At 42.2% G+C, this 24,606-nt stretch overlaps 1 protein-coding gene across 2 annotated transcripts in view; it reads right to left on the reverse strand.

The window, feature by feature from the left end:
• GARRE1 (granule associated Rac and RHOG effector 1) overlaps nt 1-24,606 on the reverse strand; it is a 59,208-nt gene that overhangs the window by 18,077 nt on the left and 16,525 nt on the right. For both annotated transcript variants that reach the window (XM_066327985.1, XM_066327986.1), the window contains exons 2-7: nt 11,953-13,279; nt 4,291-4,497; nt 1,821-1,961; nt 1,443-1,538; nt 1,147-1,308; nt 61-219 (exon numbers count right to left, since the gene is read on the reverse strand). In XM_066327985.1, the coding sequence (XP_066184082.1) occupies nt 61-219; nt 1,147-1,308; nt 1,443-1,538; nt 1,821-1,961; nt 4,291-4,497; nt 11,953-12,447 (1,260 nt within the window). In that variant the 5' untranslated portion in view covers nt 12,448-13,279. The remainder of the gene's footprint in view (nt 1-60; nt 220-1,146; nt 1,309-1,442; nt 1,539-1,820; nt 1,962-4,290; nt 4,498-11,952; nt 13,280-24,606) is intronic.

The following is a 24,606-nucleotide window of genomic DNA, read 5'->3' on the forward strand; positions in this document are numbered from 1 at the left end:
GTTTCTCTTCAGGGTGTTTACATAACCTTTGTTTTCCTAAGACTGTTGGTAGTCACCTACCAGTCCAGCCTGGCCAAACAACAGCTGCACAGCAGTTTTGCAGGCTCCTCTCCACGTGGAAGGGCAGACCTGGTTCAGCACTTCAGTCACGGGAGAGTCGTCCCGGGGTGTGAGTCCATTATGGCATCCGGCTTCCTTGATCAACTGCAGCATTGTGTGCTGGAAAAATAATAAACACTCTGTCCTACCAACACATGATTCACAAATGCTCCCACCAATGCTTCCAGATGGATTGCCATTGTTCTACATGCTTTTCAAACAGCTATAATGTCTGCAACCTCGGAACAGTCCTCTATAACTAGGAGAGTTGCACTGCAGAACAGAAATGTGGAAGATCGTCTCTGCTGTTTGGAACACAATACTGCTCCAAAGTCATAAGCAGTATTTCTGCTTATATTCTTGCAGACCAGTTTAATCAAAACGACAAAAAGCACTGCAAAGACAACAGAAAAGCAGCATTTTGAGCAACTTATTGTTTCAACTCTTCCAGGAGCAAGGAACTGGGTTTATTTAAAAAAAAAAAGTGGAAGTGCTGATTAAAATTGCCCAGATTACTTCTGAATGGACATATTTTCCATTTGTTTATACTGAAACTACAATTAACTTCTCCATAATTTAAAGCTCCTTTTAAAAAACTCTTCTAAAATTTTTTTTCCAGTTTGTAAGATGACATCAAAAGGAGCTCTGTTACAAAGCATTTTTTTCCTTAGCACCTCCCTTAGCACCAGGCTGGGCTGACTTATTTGGGCATTTAAGAAGATGAAGGCTCTGACATGCATCACCTGGCTGGGGAATCTTTAAGGGCTCACTTTCCTCTGTACTTCTTCATACCTAACACATCTATTTTCAAAATTCTCTATGCCTGTGCTTCTCTCAGATTGGACTGAAATTGCTCAGGTGGTCAAAATGTTATCAGAAACATGACTACAATGTTATCAACATTGTGTTTCCACAGGAAGCGAGACTGGAAAAACACTTAAACACAGGTTTAGCAGGGAACTTCTAATACCATTGTTATCCACATTTTAATTAATTCTACTCTTTCTCCCCCCACCTTTACTTCTGTGGTTAATTAGGAGCTATTACCGTTTTCAGCTTCAGGTTTTCTGCTGCAGACTCATTGAAGGAGATTCCTTTCAGAAAATGGGATCCGATCTGGACAGGGACAGTGGGCAGCTCACACTGAATGGGCTGAGGTGGAGTCTGTCTCCTTCCTGTTTGCTGGGCTTCAGCCTCACTGCAACAGCCCTGAAGTACAGGGGAACAGAGCAAACAGAAGAAGACATTAGAAAATCCTAATATGGGTCCAAATGTTTGTATAGTTCAAGTACCCATTTTCAAGGTGAGGAGGGATGAAAGAGATCAGGTTTAGCAGATCCTACCTGAAGACTTGCTTCAATTGCTTTTGGGTTCAAGTGGAAGCCAGCCTTCATTGCATATTCACAATGACCCAAGCTCTCCAGAGCCACTTTGTAAGCCTGACATTGAACAAAAAGTTGAGATAGCACAGCTGTATCAGCAAGGAAGCAAGCACACAGTCACTGTGTCTGGGTACAGAGAGGGATTGGTACAAGGATTTACCCTACTTAATTCTATGGCATACACATATTTGTCATGTAAGATTCCAAAGCTGTAATTCCCAAATACCTCTGAGCTCTCTGTTGCACACAATTCTGCAGGAGCACACTCCTTCCCTATTTCACTCCTTGACCCACTGACTGTACTACATGCACATGAAAGCAGCAGACTTGAAAAACCACCTGCAAAGCACTGTCAATTTTCATGTTTAGCTCTTTGAGCTGATGTTCAGGGATGGCCACACTCTGTGAGCAGAAAAGTTGCTGAACTTCAATTCCTGCCAAACATCCATCACAGCCTCTTTCTCGCAGTCGAGATGTGGCCTGTAATGTAAAATAGAAATCCAGGGTGAGGAGGGTCAGCATTAAACCAGGTCAGGCTTAATTAAATTCCAGAAAAGAGGAAAGAAGCCCACAGACTTTAAAACCTTCTACAGGAGATGAGAAGCAGTACCTGGGGGAAAGGACCTGGAGGAGACTTTATTATAACTTACTGAACTTCTACTGCTCCTTTGGAAGCAGAACTCTGACGTAACCTGTGCAGCACATGGGTGTTGGCCAGTACTTGGGTTCAGCATTGTTTGCTGTTGCTATTTCAGCTCCCTCTCAGGAGCAGGGATCCTGTTGCACAGACCACACCATGGCTGTGGTTACCTGAGGACGGACTCATAACTCCAGCATAAACAGAAAATAAGTTACATCATTGTGTACAAGCACTCCTGTGTTCAGAGGATGATACATTTCATAAAGTTAGGGGTGATTACCGTGTGCAATTGGAGAAGAGCCACACAGTGCTAGATCAACTTAGCACAGCACAAAAATAGCTTTGTGTAATATGATTTCAAAAAACAAGAAATCAGCCAAATATCTACTTTTAGCTGTAAAATCCTACATCACTGAGCAGGGTGAAGCAAATAGGTGTGGGTTGTTTTCAAGTCTAGGAAGGAGACTTGCTGTAAAGCAGGATGTCCAAACTGGGGGGTTCTGCTACTACAGCAAATGGACAGACATGGGCTCACCTCATGTACAGAATTACTGCATTTCCCAAAGTAAATCTCAAAGAGCAAAACCAGTTTTGAGCTACTGATGAAGTATCACCTTAAACTTGACTCTGAAGCAGCAGTGTTCTCCTGCCAGAGAGGCTGATTCTATAGGAAAACAATGGATTGCTTTCCACTCCAAAGTAAAAAAACTGGCAAAGATTTCAGTATTTCAAATCCGCTTCAATCAAAATGATTTATATTAATCTATCTAAAATTATGAGAGCGAGATTTTATTTATTTAGAAACCATGTATTTTTCTTATGCTATCCTAATACCCCACAAATACTCCAAATCAGTTATTTCAGTCAATCATAAAAATTGAGAAGTTTCTCCTATTGTTTTTGGAACTATGGAGAATCTGTATTTTATCTCTGTCCTCCCCATGCATGTTTAATACAGGATTTGAATAGTACAACACTCATACAAAATTTTGAAACACAGGTTTTGCATTTCTGAAAAACAGAAATAGGTGAAGTGGATTGCTCAAAAAGTAAAAATTAAAATTAAGGTCCTCGATTCTGTGGAAGTTTAATTTTAACCACAGTTTAAACAAATTTGATAGCAATTGCAAGGCATTTCTAGAAATTTTAGTACTTTTAAGAAGCTAAGTATATTACATATAAAATTAACTACTTTTATGCCAAAGAAGTGCAGCTATACCAGGATTAGACCTGTTACAATTATCTGTAATACCCCTAAAGCACCCCCAAATCCCTATTTTATCCAACAAAATAAATTTATGCTGCAGTGAAAATCACACAATCCCTCTGCACTCATGTAGCTCATTTGCTCTCCTGTACCTTGCAGATGCTAGTCATAAATGGAGACCTTGACAAGATTTCCAGTCAGGATGACTAACAAGCCATGTGGGCCAAATGAGACTGCAAAAGCACTTGCTCCAAGTCCTCTGCATTTAGGGAAAACACACACTCTGTGTCTGAATCCATTCTGACCTATCAGTCTCCAGACTTCAGTAGTGCCAAGGAAAGCAGAAATCCTCATAAAACTGAACGTTTTTATAAAGCACTGGGTTTGGCTGGCAAAGTAAGGATTCCACAGATGACAGGTGTTTGGGAAACTCCAAGTCCAGAAAGTGGCACATTTAAGTAACACGGGTCACATTCCAACAATGGATGGATCAAGCAACATCAAACTTAACAGGATGAAGACAAAAGTGTTAAACATTACCACGAAGATTTAAAAGTATAGAATAGAATTTGGGCTCAAAATTTGAGAGAAATAGCCATTATCTAGATTATTTCTCATCAAGATGTTGCTCTGTTTTCACAAATACTCACTGAGGGTTTTATTTTTAATTCCCTCTGTCTGCCCTGTTTGAACACTGCTAATTTGAACACTAATAACAAATATCTGTTTGCACTGCTTGTGTGCTCCTCATGTACAACCCTGTCACAAAGGAAACTTCACACAGGGCAAAGACAGTCAATCATCACATGAGGAAAATGAGTTTTAGTGTCTGAAAGCCATCTGTGCCACATCCCCCCTTCAAATGCAGCGTGTCTTTAAAATCAGGTATTTTCTCCCTTTGTTGGGACAGGCTGACTTGAGGTTTCACTAAATCTCCTGTGCTTACAGCAAGACCTCCATACCTCTGCTGCTCCTCTCCATGATCTTATTGCATCTTCCAGCTCATTTGTGGGACTTATATTTGAGGCTCCAGTCCCACTAACGTTCTTCCTCTCCTGAGCTACAGCTTCAGCAAAGCAGGAGTGTGCCACGGGCTGGACTTTCTGCAAGGCTTGTGACAGGAATTGGAAGTGGACCTGCATCACTGTCAAGAAACATCGCCCAAGTACCTGTGGGAAACAAACAAATGAGTTTCAAGCACATGGAAGTTTTCCTTCTTCCTTTTTGTTTGGTGCTTGGGGTAAGGAACTATGTTAAACTCTGATTTTTTTTAATTAAAATAATGCTTCAGATTGTAAGTAAGATATGATATTTAACCATTTACTTTAAGTAAGAGTAAGCGAGCATTCGTTTTTTTATGAATGAAGGGGACTCGAGACTAATTCTGAGTCAGTTTTAGTTCTGTACTCAAGTTCTGACCACTTGCCAAATGAAAAGCAAGCTCAGTTACTTGGCAAAATCAGGAACAAAAATGGGAGTAGCATATTATCACAACCACCAAGTCAACACCAAAACCCACATGCACAAAGACCTGGCTGAATTTCTGATAAAAATCCAAACCAGCAACAACAAAACACGAATCATTTTAAAACATGAACACAAAATGTAGGAGTTAGCCCAGCAGCTCACCCTCCAGGCAGCGTGGCAACGGGCATCAGCAGCCTTTTGCCCCATAACCCCACACACAGTGCCCAAAGCTGAGCCCTGGAACAGCGGTGGCACTGATGTCCCTCTGGAATACCGCACTGCAGTGGCTCCTGTCACACTCCCCGGGGCAGGGCAGGGCACCAAAGGCTCTCCAGGCTGAGGAGATGCCACCTCTGATCCCCCACAGGGCCTGTCCCTCCAGCTGTGCCCAAACACACCCCGGGCACCGTGAGCACAGCAGAGCTGCTGTGCCAGAGCTCCTGGCTGCAGGAGCAGCGGTGCCACAGGCAGGGACATCCCGCAGAGCCCCACCCTCCAGCCGCCTCACCGGGCAGCAAAAGTGTAACACTTTTAAAAGTTTTTTGTCACTTTGTAAAAGTGACAACCAAGTGTAAAACTAGAGAGCTGCAAAGAAAGAAGGATTTTCCAAATCACTGTAGAAAGTATTTAAAAGCTATTCAAAGTGTTTCTTTTATGGAGTTTATCACACAAAGAGCTTTAAAATGTGTATTTGACTTTGATTTATTAAAAAAGACTCAACTTGAATTCCATTTTAGGAATAATTCATAAAATACACAGATAATGTACAAAGTCATCATGCCTTGGAGCCATTAAATCATCTGCCTTATTTTCAGCAACATTCTTCTGGAATAAAACTATTCAGACACAATGTATCTTCCTGGCAGGACTCTCCAGTCACAGGAACAGTTATATGCATTTACTATCTACTTCAGAAGAACCAGTGGTGGCAGTGCTTTTTTCCACTGCATCCAGACTTCTTTTGACATTCCATTCTGGTTCAATCACTTCCCTTCTTTGTACAAGGCATAAAATTAAACATTTTTTGTACTTTGACTGACCTCTGAAAGTGGAGCTTGCCTTATTAGAAAAAACAGTCAGCCAATGATAAAATTAAGAAAACTCCAACCTTCCTGAGTACGAGATTAGAAAGATTTATAAGAAAACTGTAGGAAGGCAACTGGTGATCTGAATTATTCCTGTGTAGGAAGAATGCAGTTCTCAGGGGAAGATGAAACTACTGCTCATTAGGAATTTCAAGCTGATTAAATTTCAAAGAATATTTAAGGTACAAAGGTTGAAGTTTCCCCAGCCTGGGAATAACGCTCAAAATAAACAAATGATTTAGGTTTTAAGTGGCAGCACACAACATTCCTACTATAACTTACAATGTTAAACAGTGGATAAATAGTAACATCTGCTTTACTGAACTTTTATTTTGTTTGAAAAAAATCCATTTCAGCCTTCTTCCAAAATGGGTGAGGATGGTTGAAACTGCTTCACTATCAAAATGGTGGAGGATTTTTGCACTGTTAAACAATCCCTTTGGATGGACGGCAGATGCCAAACTCACTCAAAAGCTTTAAAGAGCTTTAAAGAGCTCACTTGGTCAGACCTTGTTCCAAAGAGCCCAAACTCTCCCTTATCCATGGGGAAGGCAGTGGCCTCCCCAGGCAGGGCTGGGCACTGACCCCTGTGCAGACCAGCACAGGGAACCTCTGCTGCACACCCCTGCAGCAGCCTCAGCACACGGACACACCTTTCCACACTGAGACACCACCGTGTCTTTTACAAGATTATTTTCCCTGCTTTCCCATGCAGAAGTGTGTGACTCTCTTCCTTCAGACCAGAACAAACACAAACCCTATAAACTATGCATGAATCCAAGCTGAACTGGCATCACCTCAGGTGTCAACCAGCGAGATTTCCTTGGGAGTGGTGACATTTTCTCCATTTCTTACATTCATTCCTATTGTGTAAACAATGAGGTCTTCAGTTTCCAACCTTTTTGTCCCACAGAACACAGCTCCATCACTTGACTTCCCTTTATCAGGCAGGGCAGCTGTTTGTCTCAGCAGAGCCTCACCTGAAGGAATCTCTCTTTTCCTGCTAGAGGCAGTTGGAAGCAATGGGACTTTTGGTTCCCTACCAACAGGGGCACCAGGTGAGACGTAGTGTTGGGTTACTCTGTCCCACTTTATCCTCCTAATCACACAATCAACTTTGGAATATTCCACTGGACAAAGCATACACAAAATTTAGCAGTTTTCACTGCTAAACAGGGATGCCATAAAAATTCCCTGGCAAGAAAATCTTGAACAACAGATTCCTTAAAGAAGAACACTACCAGTAATAATGTCAGTCTTCCACACTTCATACAAACACTAACTTGCAGTTCTCTAAGTACCATTTTATGTAGCAGAATTTTCTTCTTTTTTTCTTTTTTTTTTTTTCCATTGGTGGTGGGGGTTTTTTGGCTATTTCCTTAAACAAGCAGAATGCTCAAAAAGCCAAACACCACAACAGAATTATTCAGTGGTTTCCCTTAACAGCATCCTTGGTGGCACAGCCTGGCTGCCACTGAACTGCTGTGCCCCATCACGAGCCAACAACCTTCCTGCACATCACCAGAAGTGGGCAGAATATTATTCATTTTTACTACAAAGCAGTTCCAAGGAGTGATCTCATGAACAGAACACCTCCAAGGGAAGACTCAGACCTGCCCATGGGCTGGAATCACCTGAAGGCTGAACTAGATCCCAGCAGAAGCTGCAAGACTTGGGAAACCCAACAGACTCATTTCTTCAGGAATGACCCTAAAAGCTACTCATGATAATCTGATCTTGACAGCTACAGAAGTGGTCACTATCATTTTGCAGAAAAACAATTTAGTGTGAAGCATTTTAAAAATAAAAAAGCAGCAAATAAAATGTGAGACAATTTTTTTTTTTTTTGCTACTAACAGTTCCTCAACTCAGAAGAGTCTGGAGCCAATCCCTGAAAATCCCAGCAAAGAATAATTTAAAAAATAGTTAAGCTGGGCTTCACAATGTTTGCTGAGGAAAGCCAACATTTAATATTTACTCAGACATTTTTGTCTCACAAGATTCTTGTTCAAAAAATCTTAGGCTATTTTATACACATAAAAGCCAAAAAATATCTTCATTTAATACAGAACAGAACATCCAAGAATATATCTGGTGCCCATCCATGCTTCCCTTTTGTACAGGAAAGCAACGTGGACATTCCTCTCATTACTACTACTTCTAAGACAATACACAAGCCCTGTGTAACTAAAAGTCATTCTTTATGTTTTGCAGTACTGAGGCTTTTGCAAAGCTTCAGAAGAGATGGGGAAATATACTTACTTTTACCAGTTTTACTCCTCCCTATGGATTTGCTTTAATGCTTGTATTAACAGAAGTGCAGAGTTACTGCATTCCCCCAGCTGACAAAGAGATATGGAAAACACCCTCTCATTTACCCTGATTTCCAAGCTGTTCCTCACTCATACAAGCACAGAATACCCAGGAATTCAAAGGTGTCTGAAAGGGGAAAAGAAAAAGAAGAAAATAAAAAACAGCATTTGCATTTCTGAAATTAAGAAGCCTTGGGAAACTCCATCTGTCACCAGACTTTGATCAAGAGAAGTCACCTTCTTACACAGCCTAACAGACAGCTCTGAACTAGCAAGCTTTGTTCTAAGTTACCATAAATAAATTAAAAACCTCATCCTGTGATGCTACAGTCCAGGTTGCACAATAGTTTTCAGTCCAAATTCAAGACAGGTATGTTCACCAAAACTTAAGTTTTCTTGATCTTGCCTTCCCTGGGGGGCAGAGCCCACTGCAGTAGATAAAGACGTGTGGCACCTGAGAAAAGCCACAGCTCTCTGCTTGATTCCAAAAGCCAAACCTGCTCTGCTTGGACTTATTCCTTCCAAAAACTACAGCCTATTTTAAGCAGGTTCAGGAAAACTGCATTTTCTTTAGCTGGGCTCACAGATACAAGCCTCATTCTCGTGTCCTTCTCATGAGTTTGGGGTTCTGCCCCACTGCAGCCTGAATTACAGCTCACCCCCCACTGCTTCTGTAACACCAGCCTCCATCCCTCAAACAAGAGTCTCTGCAGAGCCATTCTGAGTACTGCAGCTGCCACTCGGGTGTTTCATCATCTCCAAATCCTCTCTCAGAGCAGTGAGTTCTCTCAGACACCCACTAGAGAAGCTGACAAAGCAACTTCACATACACCTGTACTCCCCTCCTGGTATTTTCCAGGGGAACAATTATGCTGCCTCACACTCTTCCCCCATCACTTCCATGTTCAGTAAACTCTGATGAAGTCAGGCAAGCCCTTTATGTTTTTCTGCTTACATTGTGAGTTTTTTAATCCTGCTGGCAGTTTTATGAAATGTTAACTTCTCTATCCACCAGGGGGAAAAAAAGCAAACCGCTTTTTAAATAGAAATTTCAGCATCAACAGCTCAGTCTTCAAAGCCCAGAAAAGCCCCACAATGGAGGGGATCTCACCAGGTCACCCTTCTGTCCCTAGCAAGGAGCAATTTCTCCCAGGTCAGTTTTGCCAAGATGCAGGTTTAACCTGTTCTGTAAGCTCTGCTCCCTGCTCCCTACCCTTTGTAGGAATCCACATCAGTGCTCCACTAACATTACAAAGGATTTTCCCAGCATCTAATGTGAATCTTTCCTTCTGAAATTTAAGTTCCTTGCTCTACCTTTCATGGACATGAAGAACAGACACTGACATGTTCTGGCTGCTTCTCACATACCTGAGCAATTTTCATTTTCCTTCTCAGCCTCCTCTTCTGTAGAGTCTATCTTTTCATTTTGTCCTCTGATGTCCTATTCCTGGATGTCTGACCACTCCTGCTACTCTCCTCTGCTGCCTCTCCAGTTGCTCCCTGTTTCTCCAAGTGCACCAGCAGTGCTGTGCATGTGCACTGCTGTGTTTAAGGCCATAATAACCAGTCAAGAGTTCAGTGCTCAGTTCATGGTTCTTGCAGGTTAGGGTTGTGCTAAATAGATGGTAACTGTCTCTTTGCACAACAGCAACAGCATTGGTTCATTATTTCCAACTGCACAACACTGACTCTTACCCAACACACGACTCCCACAAGCCCGAGGACAGTTCTCCAGAACTGCTGCCCAGTGGGCTCCACTCCTGAGGCTGAAAAAGTCTATTTAAATATTGCAACATTCAGCTTTCCCCACTGAATTCCATCCCAACTGGAAAACTCATTTGTTCAAGATTATTTTGAGTTCAGCAGGTCTCCCAGTATACTCATATCCTGTGATTTCAAGTCACCAACAAACAAATATATTCCTGTTCTGGCCTCTGCCAAGGTCCATTTCAACAGTGAGCAGCTGCTGCTCCCTGGGCACAACCAGCCAACCCCTCTGCCTGCAGAATCCACTCATCTACCCCACAGAACACCACAGTCCTGACTGACCCACAGAACAACCACGTGAGTCCCTGTCAAATCCCTGCATTCTGCTGCTGCTTAAACCAAAGCACAACACAACACTTGTCTCATTACACAGAAGTTCCCATAAATCTTGCATATAGACATTTTTCAGAGCCACGTGCAAGATGCAGTTTTAATTAAAAAAAGATACCAGAAAAGTACGATGAGAAGTGGTGGGACAGCCCAAGAGGTGCAGGAGGAAAGCCCAGAAGCAGTGTTCTGCTGCATTCTCCACACACTTGTTCCCAGCACGGAGCTGCTGGGGCAGGCAGGGAGCACTGCAGGGGCACAGGAGCCCTGAACCAGGGCAGGTACAGCTGGGACCACAGCAGGTTTCTGTGCCTTTAGGCTGGCAGGACCTGCACCCACCCCTGGCAAACACTGCTGGCTTCTGCTGCTCAGCTCCTGCTGAGCAAACCCTCCTGCACAGCATCAGGGGCAGGCCAGAACCAGCACCCACCACTGCCTGTCCATGTGACAAAGGCACTTCCACAGGTGGCTCCAACACTTGGAAAGACAGTGTTTCCCAGCACACAAAATCCCCTAGAAGACATCTAGTGCTTTTTGCTTTTTTTAATTCGGGAAGTCTTTCAGCATGTCTATTATAAAGATCAATTAATTACATAAACTCACATTTTAAATACATTGCTATAGCTTTAGCTAAAGAGTGATGTTACTGGACTGTTTTTAAAAGTATCAGCCTACAGAAGACATTTATAGCAAATATACAACCCATCTCACTTCATTCTATATCAAGTATGCCACACTGAGAACTGTAGTACACAATGCAGGGAGAGCTGTGACTGACAAATTTCATCCTCCTTAACAACTCCATCTTTGCAGTTGGAGAAAGCAGATAATGCCTGACAGGCACAAACATTCCTCTTACAAAGTTACCTGAAATGGAAATGAAAACCAAGAGAACTTAAAAGTAAGTTTTCCATTCAGGATGTGGTTCTGAAGGAATAACTCTGCAAAGACTGCTGCAAAATGAAGAAATATGTCAAAACACAAGGAACTACTTAAAACTCCAGGGATTTATCTGTGATTACCATTTAACACTGCCAGCTATGTAACACATTTACCAGAGGAGAGATACCCAGACCTTCCCAGGCAGGCATGGTGGAAAGTTGGGGATCCTCTCTGAATCCTGATTCTTGGGGAAGTCATGACAACTTTTTGCAGCAATAATCTCTCATACCGTGTGTTATTTTTCTCTTACAACAGCTCAAAAAGACAAAAATGTTCAAAAGAGTGATAAATTATTATTAGTCAACTAGTATGTCGTTTTACTGTAACACTGATGACAACATGCTACTCCCACATGCTCGGGTTTCCTCTCAGAATGGATAATACCAAGGAATATGTAGGTTGATTTAGAATAGGATGGAGTAACAGTGTAAAAACCATTGGCTAACATAAAACAGAAAATTGTTTAAAACTTGTCTAGTCGCTTCTGCTACAGAAATACCTACTAAATACTTAATTCAACATAAATGGAGGTCAGATCCCAGAAATGACTTCATGTTTTCTTAGTACTTAAGAAATGAAGAGTTTCTTTTTCCACCAGCATTACCCACAAATACACAGCACGGTGGAGAAAAGTCTGGGTGTAGAAAGGATGTTGAAGAGAAATCCAGTTAAGAAGGAATGATACAAATTCACATAAAAACAGTATCCTCCAAGGCAAACTTACCTCAATGTCCTGTAGGCTGAACTCTTTTTGATCTTTGAAGTTCGCAGCTCCTGCACTCAGTTCCATCAGCATTTTTGCTATTTCTGGTTTTATTGCTGCTGTGAGTCGGCTCGCCGCTTCCATGACATGTTCCTGCACGTCTTTCAGTTGCATAGCTGCCTTAGAGTAGTGCGAGTTCCTGAACACGCTGCTGAAAAGGTCTGTGAGGAAAGTGCTCGTCCGGCAAAAGACGTTGAGGGCATCCAGGTATTTGGAGATTCCCTGCTGGATGTCTGCGATGGGAGTGGTGTGGGAGGCGGGGTGGGAGCAGCCGCCCGCAGCAGCCGGGGACACCAGGGGGGTGCTGGGGCTGGCCGAGGCCAGCGGGGCGCTCAGGGTCCTGCCCAGCTCGGGCATTTGATACTGCTGGTGTTGCTGCACCTTCTGCTTGGACCCGCCAAGCAAAAAGCGCCGCTTATAGTCCATTTTGCTTTCTTGTGCACTGCAGCAATACATAAGTGAGTGCTTGTCCGGAGAGTTCTTGAATTAACAATCACTCGTCAAATTCCTTCCTCCAGTATCTATGTACGGTAACAGTGTGGGGCTGTGTACATAGGTTTCACAAAAGGCATTTCAGAAAGGCAAGTGTCTGTATAATCCGTATCAGCAGTGGGAACGGCAGCAGATTTGCTGACTCCGTGTTTTCAGTGTTCGGTGCAGCCCTGCTGCAGTTAGAAACTGTACTCAAAAAGCCCAAAGTATCTCAATAATGCTCTGTCTCTTGTGTGGTATCCCCTCCACAGGCAGAAAAGCCAACTGGAGCAGAGATGTGACCGCCTACAAGTTCCTCATGAGCGTAACATTGTCACTTGCTGTTACATCTACAAAAGTTAATCTCATCGATGCAAATAATAGTTTTAGAAGCAATACCTTAATACAATTCTCCCATTAGTAGTATCAGGAAAAGTGGAGCAAAGCACCGATCAACAGCGATTATAAAAGCAGTGCAGAGGCTCTTTCCTTGAAAAAGCAAATCCTTATGTCAGCAGATCAAATATCTTCAAATGTCTTGACAGATCCAGTCTGCCAACTCAGTTTACTTGTAGTGTCTCTTCTTAATATTGGAGGGGGAAAATAAAATCTGGACTGTTTACAGAAGACTTTGCAAGTATAAGCTATTAAAAACTAGAGTGTTTGTTATTGCAAGCCTTCTTCCCCTTTCCCTGTTTGTTGAGGTAGTTGTTTCCCTTGTAACATTAAGAAGTGGTGCTTCCAGACTGCGTTGCCCTCAATTGCAGACTCAGAACAAAAATGCACAAATGTATTTGTAAGGCCTCTAGGTCATTTCCTGTGAAGGGGGAAAAAAAAAAAAAAAAAAAAAGTTTAAACATTAGCGAACAACGAGAAGGTTTAAAAATTTAACTCCTCCAGTGTCTTGGTTCACATTTCTGGGCACATATTGTCAACACCCAAGATCCAAAGGGAGAGAGCTGCACTGACAGTTTAAAAAGCTGTTGGAAGACAGTGTCATCCTGTTGCTAAACTCAACACTGTTGAATATTTTCTTGTTAATTCTTTCATTCTAGACTGTCAAACTTAAGAGTCTGGTTAATCCCCAGGCAAGTCTTGCACAGTTAAGAACAGCAAAAGGTTATTACTGCAGAGCTCAAGGAGAGTTAATCACATTTTCTAATCTCATCCTTTAAAATTAATTAAAGAATGAAATCAATTAAAACTTTTTGTCATGCACCATAATTTATTGCAGAACTCTCCCATTCATTGTAATGGTTTACTAAGTCAACAGATACAGGTCCTTAATTTTTTTTTAGTACAACAGACAAATCTGCCTAATCCCACCTGACATTAGCTGAGAAATACAACATTCATGTCCCATGCCAGTGTGATGGGCAGGCACCATCTCCCATACACAAGGTGGAATATGAGGCACAACTGCCTGAGAATCTGATTGATCTAAATAACACTCTGAGCACACATCAGAGTTGGAAGGAAATACAATTTCTGTACTGCTTGCTCCTACTGGCAAACTCTGGTGCAGAGCCAAGGGCTCCTTGAAGGCATCTGCAGCAAGGTGAGCAGAGCTGAGCAGTGGGAAAGGACCAAGATGGAGCACGAGGTGTCCAACACCAGACACTGATCAAACGGTGTCAGGACACTATCAGAAGGATACAATTCCTTCCATCAGTTTGCCCAGTCCTAGCTCCAGTCACACTTCAGGCCACTCTCTCCCTCTCCTACACGCACCCCACTTGATTCTATCAAACAAGGACATCCTTTTCCTTACTGCAGCAACTGCAATGTAGCAGGCACTTAGAAAAATAATCTGGGAACCCTTTCATTAAACAACAAACTGTTCCTTTAGCTATTATATTTGAGTAATGAAATCTGTAGTAGTATTGTCAAAATGGTTGGGGAACAAAGATTTAATTTTCAGTCAAAATTTCTTATTTCCATCTGTCTGAACACACACAATATTCATTCATTCCCATTTTGGCACATATGTAGGATACAAGCATCCCACAGATAAAGAAGGCAGCAAGACACAACAGGACAAAACACCCAGAGCTGTGTAAGTCTCCCTGCCACTAAAACAATAGGACACAAGTTTTTCAGTAAGTCATTGCTGCAGATGGTTCTGCTCTGGAGATCTAGATATTCTATCATATCTAAATATTCTTTCATATTCCCACTTTTTAAAACCTAAAACTCAAAGAAACTCCCATATGCATTTCAGCATCCTTGAAGTACTCCAAACTGACTACTTACCTCCCTAACTACTTTGTACTTCTCTCAGTATTCACACTGAATGTGTCAAAATGCATGAAACTCACTAAAACCATAATTTTCTAGGAAGTCTTGATGTCACATGCATAGCTGAAAGTAATTTTCTCCTTGTTTTACAACCTACGGTGCCTTACAGTGGAGAGCATGATTAAATTGGTTTCCTTGATTGCATATCAATGTAGATGGAACAAGAGAGTTGGTTAATTTAAATGCAACATACAAGTAAATTAGCGATTGTTTTTCCTAAGTAGACACGAAATTTCTCATTGCAGAGGAACTTAAAAATGATCATGAAAGAAGAAACTAAAGAGGAGGGTTTTCAAGCTCTAGGGCACTGAATTAGCCAGGATTATCAGAGATGCACCTCAGCTCAGTGCTTGTGATTACACACAGAGCCTTACAGGATCAAACACACTGAACTCATCATTTGGAGTGGTCAGATATTTCACCAATACATAAACCTGCTGTATCCTAAAAGAACATAAATGCAATGAATAGAAAAGCAAACAAAAAAAGGCGGCTTCATATTTTCTACAGTTACAAACAAAAATGACAAATCATTGTGTTTTACTTCCAGACAATTTTGTAGTCAAACTTGCAGGTACTTACTCAATTCTTCAGCTTCAAAATTCCCCTGTAATAAAACCTACACAGAAGCCTAAAGAGGACAGCTTGTATCTTCAGTTGATATTTATTCAAAGAGAGGAAAGCTGCACGCCTCAACACCAGCCATGTGTCTGAAACTCCATAATGAGCTCTCTGACATGCTACACACAAAATAAACATTCCTCCTTTTGCATCTTTTCCTGCAGAAGTGAAGCACAGCAGGTTCCCACGCTCTCTTCCCCTCCCCACTGCTTTTGGTGCGTGGACTAAATGTGAGAGCTCCACACTGAACTGGACTGGAGGGACTTTAGGCCCATCTACCTCTTGCCACCTTAGGGGGGAAAAAAGTAACCAAGGTGTTTTCTTCTAGGGATACAAGAAGAGCATGTTATCACCCAAAATATAAACCTTAAGCTTATACTGCATTTTGTGGAAAACAGAAATACTCAGAGAAACCAAGTGAAGAAATATTAAAAAGTTACCACACCACAAGAACAGGTATTTTAGTCCTTCCTTTATGAATCAAAACCAAAACACTGCTGTTCAGGCGCTACTGAAGACTGTAATAGAACGAATATATAGGATAAACTTAGTTCAACATTGAATACTACCCTGCTCAAAATGGCAAAACACTACTGGGAATGCTCAGCACACTGTTGACATGTTCACTTCAAGGAGTTAATGCTGAAGTTAAAGAACTGCTAGTAGTTTGGACTGTTTGAACTTCCAGAGAATCAGCCAGCTGCACAAGCTGCTCTAGAAACGGCCACATTTGCATAGAGGAAACAGAAATTGCAGGAAAATGAGTGCAAATGCAAATTGAGTGCTACTTTTTACAAATGCAGCATCCAAATGTTTTTGCTTAGATACTTCCCAGAAAAATGCTTCTTCCCAACTTCACCAGTTGCAGAAGATGTGAATAAACAGGGAAGATTTTCAGACAAATGGAATTTGGTACCCCCAGTTTGTTTTGGACCAGCATGAGTGGTCTAATGCCCCGCCTGTCCTGTTTGGGATTACCCTGCTAGAAGAGAAGGTAACTTTTTCCTTGAATCAACACAGGAAACTGAGCAGAGAAAACAGTGCTTTAAAAAAGGTTCTGGCCTCAGCTTTAAAAACTGGCAAAAGTTTGCCTCCAAATGGTGTTCTGTATGGATTCTGTTGTCCTTCCAGTGAATATGCAATAAAACACAGAAGAGTAAGATAGCCCAAAACACCTGAGCTAATTTTTTAAAATGTAACACTTCGTGCTATTTCATGCTGGTTTTAATTTTATTTGACACAGACTCCAAATCTCAGGATGAACTTAACACCGCACCCACCATTTCTGTAAAACAAACTAAATTCAATTAACGTTCAAAAAAAAGCTAACTCCAAAAGACACAACCCAGAGCAGCCAGATTGCTTACCCGGGAAAAGCCTGAACAAACAAATCCACTGCGAGGCCAAAAGGCCAGGAAGCTGCCAGAGCCAAGGGCCTCCTGTCAAAAACACACAGAAGTCCCTCTGGCATTTAGTGATACAAATCTGAAAGTTACCCCACAAGGAAAGGTGTCATTCCACCCTCGGTTTCCTGCCACTAACGTGTACAATGTCCAGAGGGGAATACCTTAAACCAAAGATATTCTAAATGGTCCTCAACCCCTGCACAGCAAACTGGGAGCAGGAGTCAAGGGAGGGGTGTCCAGCACTCCTGAGGACTGGCCAGTGTCCCCCTGTCCCCACCACAGCTGGGGGATGCTCAGCTCACCTGAGCACAGGACAGGAGAGCAGGGACGGCAGCCAGGGCTCAGAAGGCAGGACACAGAGCCCTGGCTAGGGAAGGTCCAGCCCAGCAGCGTGGTTTGAAAGCACAGGCATGACTGAGCCAGGAGAAATGGGAAGGATTCCAGGTGAGGCACACCCAGCCTGCATCCCCAGGAACAGGCAGGGCTGAGTAGGAGCAACAGGGCCCTGCCTGCTCCTCCTTTCACTCACTGAGGGGAGGGAACAACACAAGTGCACTAAGATAGTGGAAACTGCTCCATGGAAACTCTTCAGGATCCTCATAAATAAACAGGTTAAAAAAACCAGTCAGGTATCCCCAACTACTTTTGGGGAGGGATTTTAAGACAAAAATGTGATGTCTAACTGGGAGTTCATTCATTTTACACTCTCCCAAACTGAAGATGGACTACATCTACAAAACATCTCCATTCAAAAATACTAGAAACTGGAATCCACAGACCAGGGATTCAATATAAAGAACAATTCTAATTTCAGCAACAAATCTCAACCTGATAAATTAAATTCTAACTTTGACTACAACTTCTCCACTACTCTCATCAATGCACCACATCTATTAAAATTGCCACAGGAATGGCACCTGATATATTCAATCCACCCATGAAATGTGTGTGGGCTTTTAAAACTTGTTTTCATTTTCAAACACTGCTTTGAACATAAAACTTTCCAGAATACTACAAAAGCTGAAAAATTAAACTTCTCAGTCAACAAGAAGAGCCACCTTCAAGTAATGCTGACTGGCAGAAAATACACATCCATCTCTGACATCAGCCACGTTATTCTGCACCTGGAAATTCTTACCAACACATCATAAATACTTAAAGCATGCAAATGCTTTTATAGGGGTTGACAAGTATTGATTATCTTCACAAGCAGGGCAAATGAGGCTTAGGATTTTTCCAGACTCATTCCCACAGCTGGCAGGATGGAGGCACAGCCCCAGCAGCCTGGGAATGCCAGCAGGGAGAGGACTCTCCTCACCAAACCCTGACTGCTTCTGGTCTGGAGCTACAGGTCCAGGAAGGAAAACCAGCATTGTTTTCCAAGGCTTTTTAATGGAGTGGGCAGCTGCCTCCGGGAGAGCCAGGCCCCTCCTGGATGGGTCTTTTAGTTTGGGGGTTTTTTATCACCCAAGTTGTAAAAATCTCCTATTAGAGGAGGATAGAGGAAAGTCAGAAATAGACCATTATACCAAAATCATTTTAGTTCTTGTTAGCTCATGAATTGCTCATTGGGATTCCTTTTTGGCTGCTTGCCCAGAACAGTTGGAGGAAAAAAACCTAACCAAAACAAAAAAGTAGTCAAGGGAATCCTTAGTGAATCCATGAAGCTCCTGTTGGATAGTCTTCTCCCAGGGTGTCCCGTTCCCAGCAGCAGCCCAACAGAGCCCACCCTCCTGGCTCTCTGGGGGCAGATGGGTGCCAGCAGCCACACTGACCTGTCCCCTGTCCCCCTGCCCCAGCTGGGGACCAGAGCTCCCACAACACGCTCCACAGGGCCTGTGCAGTTAGCACTGCTCAACCACAATCAAACCCAGCACCTCAAATTTCAACAGAGTCATTTATGAATTTGGAACCTGCTCTCAGTTACCAGTGAAGCAATTACCAACCAAAGCAGTGAGATCTGTTAAACCATCAACCTGGTTTTATTAATTCAAAAGACCAGTTTCACTGATGATGTATCTACCTAGTATTTATAGACAGTCTCTGAACTAATTTATTATGCTTTTGTCTGGAGTTTTCTTCCACTCAAAATGACACTCCTTAGAGCAACAACAGTAAATTATTTGTGCTGATTTGTGCCTTTTGCATTTGTACTGAAAAATCCTGTAGAGGCACACGTCTGTTAGGTACCTGAAACAACAAGCAAAGACAAAACTATGCCTGTGCTCTGCCCAAAAAACCCAAATAACCAAAGACCATCATGAAAACCACTCAGAAACAGAGGGAACTGGAAAAGGCAGAAGAACACCAAACTTGGGGCATTTGGTGACTTCAGCAGGCAGTGAGGGTCCTGCCTGCTCAGCATTACACCACCTCACTTGCAACTCTTAGCCCTTCAGAAGAAAACCCTATAAGCCACGTAACTACACTCCCTAAAAGAGAAATTTGGAATGTAGGTGTCCCTCAGTCAGATTCAGCCTTGTCAGCACAGTGAACTGGATTTTTCCAAGGCAGAGCCTACAGTCCATCAAGAGACTTCTTGCATTTTGTTTGAAGTTAAATACGTAACACTCCAAATAGCACTAACTCAAGTCTCAGCAATAAGATATGACAGCAAAAGGAAAAGCTGGTGAAAGGAATGTGTTAAACCAGAGCTTCTTTCAGCGTTGTGTGCCTCTGCCAATGTCAAAAATAGACGCCTGTGTCAGATCAGGATCACTGTTTCAATCCTCCCTTGGCAATAGGTGCTTACGTTATCTATTTTGAAAGCAGGACCAGTTCCCCTTTGAAAAGAGAAAGAAAATAATGCCCATTCTTTTGAGAGAGCAGCCTAACAAAGCCCCTGGACACAGCAAGAGAAATCCCCACACGTGACTGTCAGCCAGGGGAGACTCAAGGCCCCACCTCTGGTCTCCCAAAAGGGTGCACTCCCCACCAGCCACAGGAACGCTCCCGCAGCAGTGCTGAGGAAAAAGCTCCCGCAGCAGGATCAGGAAAAAGCTCATGGGACCAGACTGAGAGCAAGCACAAGCAACACAAATTTCTGCAGAAAACACACAGCTCTGCCTCCCAGGACAACTCACCTACAGAATTCTTTCATCCTACAGGACTGCTCGGGAAGAGACACCTGTGCACATGGACAGCCATCCATGGGAAAAATACACTTCCCTTCCAAACAGCGGGAAAAACTGCAGGCCAGGGCTTCAACCCAGGGACAGTGAGCTGACAGCTTCTAGAAAATCCTGAGATTAGGTTAACATGTTCCTGTAAATGATCTTTGAAATGCTACAGATTTCACTTCCTGCAGAAGGGAAGTCAGGCAGGAAAAGCTGAGACAGAGAAATGTTCAATTAAGCATATGTGGAACAGGAATATTACTTGGTCAGGCTTATGCACCATGGTCCAGTCATGGCCACCTGAGACAATTCCCAATTCTGTCTTTGCAGCACATCACACTCTAAGTCCTTCTGAGCAGAACTGCCACCCATGTGGCAATTGTTCTTCACCCTGTCACTCCTGATGACTGTATTCAGAAGTAAAAATGTAAACACAGAGTCTGGGATGGTGTTTTCTTTTTAAAACTTAACTGAAAAAACAAGCATTAATAAAACAAATTTAACTGTCTCTCATTTGTGTACTAAAAACTCCAAAAATCCCCATTTCCCAAGTTCCTGCAGAAAACCGGGGGACGAACACAATACAATGAAAATACAATTTAAAAGTCCAACACTAAATCATCCTATAATACAGTAGACATCTTCAATCTCTGGCCTCACTTTAGTAATGAACTTAGACACATGTTTAGCTCCAGGTGCAGTCAGTGGTGTCACCCACACAGCCAGGTAAGAGTTAAACTCCTTGTTACACCATCAACTGCAGCTTTCCAGCATAAGCAAATGTCATACTTAACTGGGAAGAGAAGTTTTCAATACACAATTTAAGATCCATGCTAAAAATTTCTACTAAAATTTGTTAAAGAGGTTTAGGAAATCACTTTGAAGAGCTTAGGTACTGCTGAGTCAGTGCAGATCAAGAAACCAGGCAGAAAGCTCCACGCAGAGCTTTATTCTCATCAGCTTAAAATGATTTGTCCATGGGCTCAAACACTGCAGAAAAAGCTTCCACACCCAGAAAAATAGGAATAACTCCCACTCTTTGACAAAGTACATAGAGAAGTCAATGGAAGACATCCTTCAACACCATCTTCTTTCAACAGTTAGGCTTCTGAGAAAGCTTTCATTGTCCTGAACAAATCACACCTTAAAACAAGACTTGGAAAGACAAGTGGGAATAAGAGCCCAGGTCAATACCACACCATTCAGGCATGACATACTGCGTGCTCTAACACATTTTATATATACAGGACTAAGGGACTAAAACCACTAGATTAATTAGGGATGAATTTATCAATCCTAACCTCATACACAGAATGATGGACTCTGGTCTGATCATTACCACTGAGGAAGGAGATTTCAGTGCTACCTACAACTGACTGGTCTTGCTGAACATCAGCCTGATGCTGAATGGCAGAGCCAGAATAATAGATCTGGAAGGGAACAGGCATGTTGGGAAAGCCAGACAAATACTTACACCACTGCATACATCCATGGTTTACCCACACTTCAAATTTATTGCGCAGTTCTGGTCTCTTATCACCCTGCCTTACAGAGGGGCCCTCTTGGCTTACTGACCAGTCTGCCCACAGGCCCAGGAAATCACAGATGCAGCAAGTTGCTGAGAACAGTTTTAAATCAGTATTGCCCACAAATTCACCCTGCTCTTGCCTTTCCCTAGGTATCCATTTTCACCTCCAAGGGGATAAAGGAGGTTGAGCTGGATCAGTTTTGAAGGCCAAATCAGCTACTTTTACTCTGTCACTCTCTCCAGCCCAGTGACCACTGAAAGCAGGGGAACAGTCACAGCCACAGAAGTGCCACAAGGACACACTGTTTACAACTCCTCTGCAAACAGAAACATTTCCTCATCCCAGCTCAGCTGTTCCCTTCCTGACCTGCAGCCTTCTGCTGCTCCTGCAAACACAGATACCACATTTCAGAAATGCCCCAGGACTTGCACTTCCCAAAACACACAGATTTGAATTTTCCCACTGCAATAAATATCCCTAAGCCAAACTGTTTTAAGAGTGTGTGATGCTATTCAACTTTGAAAAACCCAAACTCAGAGTAACTTCAGTAGGCATTTTAATTATTTTAGTACTGTTAGATAAAAGTAGTATTTCAAGGCAGAGAAAATTATAGTTCATCTATACATTTAAAGCTGTTCTAAGAAGGAAGTTCTGACTACTAGAAACATGAGACAGATTATGTACAGCAAATCCTGTAAAGCCTGTATGCGATTTTTTTTGCCTGTTTGCAGCAAGGATGATGAAAGCTTTCAAAACATTTGGAGTAACTCAACACCAACAATCTTTCCTCACCCAAATTACTATGCTGCTCCTGAATTCTCAGCACTTGCCACAAAATTCATCTACAGCATTCTCGATACCAGACTACATCAAAACAAGGAAAAAACCCAGCAAATGCACTTTCTTAGCTGCATTCAATGTAGTAATCCTAACCCCTTTGTATAAATGAAGTGGTGACTACTAGCATGTATTTCCACATGGACACTATCCTCTTTTTCATTTAATAACTATTACCATAACCTCTCCTTTGTGACCGAAATTAAAATCTAATCCAATACTTAGTAATATTTATTCACTTCTGTACAGAGTAGGAGCTTTATCTTAATGCTCTCCCAACTCATTCATTGAAGGTCTCCTACTTGAGAAGCATTATGTATTCTCAAATGATATCAATTTCATTTCCAAAAATAGGAAACAGGAGTCCATATCAGAAAAACTGACATCAGCACATCCCCTCAGTGCCACAGCACAGTTGCAGCCACGGGGCTTTTGCTGTCTGTGCACACAGAGATTGTGTCTCCACAGCACAGCTCCTGTCCCAGGAACAGCCTTTCCAAATGCTTTATGGGCTTCACTGTATTTGAGCAGCAGTAGATTCATCACTGAACAGCTGGAGGTTTGCCCAGGAAAACAAACTATATTCTACACTGAAGAGAGGGACACGATGATTACGCCTTTCATATCCCTCTCATGTTGAAAATTATGGAATTACCAGAAAACTGTAATCATGAAAATGTTAAACTAAGGAAAATGTATTTTTACAGCAAATGAACATAATTATGTTTACCATATTTGGGCCCAAAGCTGGCTGGCAATTCAGTCTGTATACAGACAGCAGTATCTGATTCACTGTCACAGGATATGAATAAACCAGAGCAATCCAGTGTGAATTACAGTCTCCCTCCCATAACAAAACCAAACATCAGTGTGTACATAATACTATAAAGCATTATGCTACTGTAAATAGCAATTCCACAAATAGGAGTAGCTGCAGTTTTCACTTTAATTCTAAAAATTTTTCTTGAACTAGACCTCTGTAACAGGAGACTTTTGGAACTGTCAAAATGCTTTATTTCTAACACATCTATGGTTTGTAATATATTATCTTATGTAGAACTAATCTCTGTAGCTGATGAAGGAACAGTGGTGACAAGTAATTTGAGATCACAAAGATTATCAAAGTAGAAGCAGGAGCATGCATACTTCATAACCCTTCCTCATTTTTTCTGATCAAAAAAGCTGCTTGTGTGTCCTGGGCACAGAATTCACCTCCTCATTAAGGCCAGAATTTTAAAAGCTTAATTAAATATAGATGTGATTTTTAAAATAGCCCCAACTCATCTTGCACAGCCAGGGCCAAAATAGGATTAGTTAGAAGATCAAATATAGCATCATTCCACTTTATAAATCTCTAATACAAATTCAAAGGAAAAGACAGAGCCCAAACTTGCCACCTGTAACATTTCCCCCTCCAACACCACCCACAGCTTGGTGTTTCTCTAGTTGTTTTGCCTGCTTTACACAGCAGACAACTGAAAAAATCCTTCCCCAAGCTGCTCAATCTCCTGCCAGAGCTACCAGCAGGTTGAGACAGAGCACTGGGGACAACGGGACCGTCCCCTCCTGCCCACAGTGTCCCAGCCACGGCCACGATGGCAGCAGTGCCCATCGCCCAGACCCAGATTCCAGAGCCCTCCATGAGCTGCTCCACTAATCCCACCCGCTATTTCAGTCCACACAATCATTTGTTGCCTTTCATCCACACAACCTAAATGCCAAAATAAGCCACAGGTCAACACCCAAAAGCTGCAGGCTGAGGAACTCTGCAGCAACCTTGGGTCTCCTCCATCCACTCCTTACAGAGAAAGCTGTAAGAAATTTCTCTCTTCAAAAGCAATTAGTTATCTGGGGTTTATATTTTTTATGCTTTCCCTACAAAGACTAGCTTGATTAAAGTTATTTTCCTTTTACTAAAAAAAAAGGCAAGTATTTTAATATTTTAACAATTGTTTCGCTGCTTCTTTCAAAACAGAGCTAACATTTTTTAAAAATGAAGTTTAGTTTCTTTCAATACAAATAAATCTACACATTTGGAAAACAAATCTGGTGTAGATGCTACGAAGGAGTATAAATAACTTCCCAGAAGAGCTCTTTGCTAACAAATGCATACACAGAATTCTGTGGGCGCTCTCCTCCCTCCCAGCCCTAAGCTGCTGCATTAACCATAGAGCAGGGAAAGGCACACAGCAGTCAGGCTGATGTGCACGCAAATACTGATGGCCTATGCCTGATGGAATGGGATTTTTCCCCTTCAAAAAAACTGCCTTGTTCTTAGGTTGAAAATTATTCACCAAAGAGCTCTCAAATACTACCCAATAAAATCATCATCGGGTA

The sequence above is a fragment of the Sylvia atricapilla genome, chromosome 12 (genome assembly GCF_009819655.1).
Source record: "Sylvia atricapilla isolate bSylAtr1 chromosome 12, bSylAtr1.pri, whole genome shotgun sequence".
Classification (NCBI taxonomy): domain Eukaryota; kingdom Metazoa; phylum Chordata; class Aves; order Passeriformes; family Sylviidae; genus Sylvia; species Sylvia atricapilla.